This window comes from Halichoerus grypus, chromosome 7 (genome assembly GCF_964656455.1).
Source record: "Halichoerus grypus chromosome 7, mHalGry1.hap1.1, whole genome shotgun sequence".
Lineage (NCBI taxonomy): Eukaryota > Metazoa > Chordata > Mammalia > Carnivora > Phocidae > Halichoerus > Halichoerus grypus.
The window spans coordinates 137,825,905-137,831,904 of NC_135718.1; the positions used below are offsets into that span (position 1 = coordinate 137,825,905).

At 37.4% G+C, this 6,000-nt stretch overlaps 1 protein-coding gene across 4 annotated transcripts in view; it reads left to right on the plus strand.

Annotated features, from left to right (window-relative positions):
* BRINP3 (BMP/retinoic acid inducible neural specific 3) overlaps positions 1-5,574 on the plus strand; it is a 375,365-nt gene extending 369,791 nt beyond the window's left edge. For all 4 annotated transcript variants that reach the window (XM_036112049.2, XM_036112048.2, XM_036112047.2 and 1 more), the window contains one exon: positions 4,099-5,574. In XM_036112049.2, coding sequence (XP_035967942.1) covers positions 4,099-5,215 — 1,117 coding nt within the window. In that variant the 3' untranslated portion in view covers positions 5,216-5,574. The remainder of the gene's footprint in view (positions 1-4,098) is intronic.
* The last annotated feature ends 426 nt before the right edge of the window (positions 5,575-6,000 follow it).

Sequence of the window (6,000 nt, forward strand, 5' to 3'; positions counted from 1 at the left end):
CACACAGGAACACACAAAGGTTCAGAAAGCTATCTGTATTCCCCAGGGTCATGCAGAACCAAACTTTTAGTGTTTCTTCAAGCTCTGCTTAAGGTTAAGGACACTAAGTGACCTGTCCCAGGTCACCGGGTAGAGTCCAGCCCAGAAATCAGGTATTCATCTTTTAGTCTAGGGCATTTCTGATGCTCACGTGACATGTATCCTGTGGAGAAGAACAGATCTTCAACACATGGAGAATATTACAGATCGAACCAAGACAACTGGTTAAACAGCTGTGTAAAGTTCCCAAATCAGTATGCCACGTGATTCCTCAAATAGCAACATGCTATAGACTTTTAGCTTAAATTTTAACCTAAATTTTAAAATTTTAACTTAACTCTGGGAGGCATTTTTCTCTTTTTAATACTGTCCCATAAAAGCCTTTGTAGAAAGTATTTCCAAAATGCAAACTCGGTTCCTGATAGATAAGGGAGTTCCTGCCCTTCCTGAAATGCTCCATGTCATAGTAGCTATCACAGGCCAATGGCCTTTTTAATTCTTTCTTCTATTTCTGTCTTCTGTTCTCCCATAATCCATAATTCTTCACTCTAATTTCTGTCTCTCCCTCTCCTTACTCCTCTCTCCCTCCTTTATTACTTCCTTTATTTAGTAAATATTTATTAAAGTGCAATTAAGTAGATGGCACAAACCATGCCACATGCTTGATGAAAAGGGCCAAAAGACCTGCTTGCCAGGAGTCCATCTACTGACATTGCATCCTCTAGCCTTAGCCCGAGGAGACACCAAATAATTAATATGAATATAAGTTATAGATGAGAATAAAAGAAATGTGGTACTACTTTCTTTATATATTTAGATATAAAAGGAAGCAGAGTGTTTAAAAAAATGCTCAATACAGGCTACTTTTAATTTTTATTTATTTTACATTAATTAAATGAATTTACAAAGTTACTTAACAATCAAACTTATTTAAAATAAGTTTAAATGCTTTAGAATAAAGAAAAAAGCAGTTAAATTTTACTTTGTTGGGAAAAATAAAACTACGTGATTATTTGGGTAAATGAAAAATCCAAAGGGGCTCCCTTCTCTATTTTTGACTCCTGCTTTAGCCAAGATTTTACAAGGAGTAAAGCAAAGACTGATTATTGCATTAAATTTTCCTTTAAAAATCTATTCCTTACTTGTGAAATACAGTAAAACAGTCAAAAGGTAGGTAGGAGGGGAGAAAGGACAAGAAGCCTAAAAGAAGAAAATCCACACACTAGCTCTTCCGTCCCAGGGTACGGGAGCTTTGACAGTGTGCCAAGTTATCAATATTCATACATGACAAGCTGAAACCCACGAAGCCGAAACACATTCCTTCAGTAATGCATCTGCGGGGACGTGGAAAGGATTGGAAGAGATTGAAAGCTGAAAAAGCCATTGCTTTTCTAAAGTGTCCAAATGCTTCTTTCTACAGTGCCCTAGTTTTGTGAGCTCTGTCTTTAGCCTTAGGTCTATTTATTTCATATTTTGTTTGTCCTTATGATTTGGAAACATGATTAGAGCTTACAATGAAAGATGAATCGGCTCAGGGAATTTATGCTTTGGTTTCAGGGAAGAAAATATAATTTTCAATCCAGATAGGATATATATTTTATATTTTTTATATTAGAAAGACACAAATAGAGTTACAGAAGAGAGAGAGAGAGAGAGAAAGGGGGGAAGAAGGGAGAAGAGAACATAGAAAAGAAAGGAAGGAAGAAAGAAAGGGAAGGAAGGAAGGGAGGCAGGGAGGGAGGGAGGGAGAGAAAAGAGAGAGAAAGAAGCCAAGATGGAGAGACATTAATAGCCTGTGAAAGAGAAAACTGATGGAATAAATACATCAGTAGCTGCAGATTAAAAATCAGTAATAATTTCTATATATCTAAACTCAGTAGAGAAAGAATCAAGTTATTTCATACACCACAGAAGGAAGCTTTTTGCACATTTATTCTGCGGGGAGTAAACAACCAGAGCTAGAGGACCTCATACATAGACGTATGGCTCACAAAGTGCCAAAGAGCCTCACAGCATCGCTATTTCACCACCCTTGGGTATACTCCTGGGAGAGTTCTTCTGAGAACTTATTTTTAAAGAATCTAGAAAAAGTTAGAAATGAATTTAATAGGTTCGAGTTTCCAGTCAATGTTTTTCAGTGTGAGAAATAATTAAGAGGAAGATGTTTTATGCTTTGGTTGGGTTTGGTTTAGTTTTTTTTTTTTTTTTTTCTTTTCTTCTGGGTCTATAGCAAAAAAGTTACATTTAGGGAAGGTGGAAAAGAAAAGCTTTTTATATATTTAATTGTGCAAAAGTCAAAGTGTATGTTGTGTAACTCTACTTCCTGCAACCTGAGAGAGCTGGGTCTTTACAACTGTATTAAATGTTCTTTTTAGGGCTTTAATTTCACTCAAAATTATACTTATTGAGAAAATGTCTTTTAATTCATATATGATTTGATTCAAGATTCATTAAACATTAAAGGGCTGTGATGTCCTGGTAGTCTACTTGGCACGGATATATAGCCCTGAGCAGGCATACGGGCTTCTGGCAAGCTGGGAATTATATTTAATAGGATAAATGGAGTATGAACAAGTAGGTACAGAATAATACAAAATTTTAAGTGAAAAAAGGTACCATAAAAAAGATAAGTAAGTGCCATGAGAGGGAAGAAAGGAGTTTTTGGATTTATTTGGGAAAACAAGGAAGAACTCACTTAAAAAAGAAAACATGTGTTGCATTGCAAAGGGAGGATGGGCAGGGAACGGAAATGAATATGTAATTTCAATAGCTCAAATATTGTTATGGATAGTGAATGCATTGTTTTTATTGGTTATTTGGACAGATTAGTGCCTGTGTTTTACCAGTATTCTGCATGGACAAAGTCTTTGAAACTGGAGCAGTGTGTAAGTGTAAAGGATGGAGTGTAATAGATATATTTCACAGAAAATCTCATAGGTATTAAATAATGAACACCAGAAAGGCATAAGAATATCAAAAATTGATACACTGTGCAATATTCTAACCACGTGCATGCAGTCTGAGCCTAACTATTTCTCACAAGAACTCACTATGGAAGGTACTGCTATTCCCATTTTTCATACGAGAAAATGGCACGTTATAGACACCCTTCAACTCTTCCGTGATCATACACCTGCGATAAAAACAAAGAATTATCTGATTACAGGGCCACACAATTTTCCTTCGTTATTTTACTGAGATTTTTAAACACACCAAAAGAGTTTGAATAATGTTTTACACGAAAAGTAAATTCTTACATTTGCATCATGATTAACCTGATGTCTGGGTATAAGTAAGGAAAAATGTTAATGATTCAAATCAAACACATTAAACTGACACACTTAACCCTTATTAAAACAACTTGTAGTTGGTTTTAACGAGATATTTTCAACAATTTTCTTGAGCAGCCTGTAAGAATAAAGTCAAACATGTCTTAATAATATTTTCCTTCTCAGTGGGTACTTGCTCTGTCAATATTGATAAAACCCGAGGATTTAAATACACTGATTGACATTTTAGAGTTGTTTATTTTTCTTTCATTTTTATTTTACTTCCTATTTGGCTTCCTGCAACATTAGTGCTTTATGAAGCTAAGAGCAAATGAATGAGCAGTCACCATTTATATGCTCTAATTCTACTCTAGATATTTTATGATAATATCACTTTTATTTCCTGTTGCTGGTTAGCATTTCAAAACAATAACTGACCCAATTATGTTCACCATAAGCTTCGGAGTACCCTAGCGAAATGACAGGCTATCTTTTCAGAAGGTATTCCATGCAGTATTTCAGTTCAAATCAAATATATCCCCATCTAACCTTGTGCAACGAAGAATGAAAAAAGTTATCTAGTATAAAATATATATATAGCATATATAAATATTATATTAAAATGTATCTATTTTCAATTATAAACCGTCTGGATCTTTTATCTCGGTGAAATAACTGGAGTTAAGCTAAGAAATGATGGTGAAGCTTTCAGAGCTAAGGGTAATTTTATTGCAGTACACCAAAAAATGTCTTTGTATTCATATAGATTCGTGTTGTTTTGTGTTTCTAGAACCTCAACCTACTGGCTCACTCGCATCCAGTCTTTTCTCTACTGCAATGAGAACGGCCTCCTGGGCAGCTTTTCGGAAGAGACGCACTCATGCACGTGCCCGAACGACCAGGTGGTCTGCACCGCGTTCCTGCCCTGCACGGTGGGCGACGCCTCCGCCTGCCTGACCTGCGCCCCCGACAACCGCACCCGCTGTGGCTCCTGCAACACAGGCTACATGCTGAGCCAGGGCGTCTGCAAGCCTGAGGTCGCCGAGTCCACCGATCACTATATTGGCTTTGAGACTGACCTGCAAGACCTGGAGATGAAATACCTGTTGCAGAAGACTGACAGACGAATAGAAGTGCATGCCATTTTTATCAGCAACGACATGCGCCTCAATAGCTGGTTCGACCCCTCCTGGCGTAAGCGGATGCTCCTCACCTTGAAGAGTAACAAGTACAAGTCAAGTCTGGTCCATATGATCTTGGGTCTCTCTTTACAGATTTGCTTAACTAAAAACAGCACCTTGGAGCCGGTGTTGGCTGTTTACGTCAATCCCTTCGGAGGCAGCCACTCCGAGAGCTGGTTTATGCCTGTGAATGAAAACAGCTTTCCAGACTGGGAGCGGACTAAGCTGGACCTCCCACTGCAGTGTTATAACTGGTCGCTGACTCTGGGCAACAAATGGAAGACATTTTTTGAGACAGTGCACATCTACCTGAGGAGTCGCATCAAGTCAAATGGCCCCAATGGCAATGAGAGCATTTACTACGAACCTCTGGAATTTATTGACCCTTCCCGGAACCTGGGTTATATGAAAATCAATAACATTCAAGTGTTTGGTTACAGCATGCACTTTGACCCTGAAGCAATTCGGGACTTGATTTTGCAGCTGGACTACCCCTATACTCAGGGATCCCAGGACTCAGCACTTTTGCAACTTCTAGAGATAAGAGACCGTGTAAATAAACTCTCCCCACCTGGTCAGCGTCGTCTAGATCTTTTCTCTTGCTTGCTTCGTCATAGACTCAAGCTGTCTACTAGTGAGGTGGTGAGGATCCAATCTGCTCTGCAGGCGTTTAATGCCAAATTGCCAAACACAGTGGATTATGACACGACCAAATTATGTAGTTAACCATAAATGTCAAGCACAACCCAAAATCTTGAAGGAGTTTTTACAGTGCTTTTGTGGAACAGTTTATGTTTGGAAGAGTACATTTAAATTGTCTTTTCAATATCTGTCTTATATCAGTCAATAACATTGGATGGCAATTTACACACATGAACTTGCTGACAATGAATATATTATACTGCAGTTTTGGTTTATGAATGAAATAAATACTGACACCAGTCTAGAAGACATTCTACTTTTTACAATAAATTTCATTTGTAATTTTATATGTTCCGTGGCAATGCTTTTGTGCATTACATCCTCTAGAGGGAACATAAAAAGATACCAATAAAATTTTGTAGCTGAACAGTTATTAAAAAGAAGTGCTGTGGGATTCCTTTTTTCCATGAAATGAGTTTTATTTTGATATAGCTTGTTAGAACCTGGGGAAAATTCACCAAGAGTTTTTCAATGGACACATTTGAAGGTCCCCTTCAATAGCCTTTAGAGAAAACTAGGTAGAATATTTAGTATTCAGTTGTATTTTTATGGTCAACAGCACAACAACAGTGGTGCCTTTATGACCTGTGCTTATAAATCATTCCTAGAGACACCATCATTATTAAAATAAACAGATGAACTATTTCCCGACTAAATATGAGAACATTCTGGCAAACATACAGAAAAACCAGTGTGATTATAAGCCCATGACCGAGCAAGTAAACCCTTTATTTCCTTAGCAACTTCCTTTGTCTTGCTTTTCTTTCTAATTTCTAATAACCAATAATCAGCATACTCTGCCCAATCAT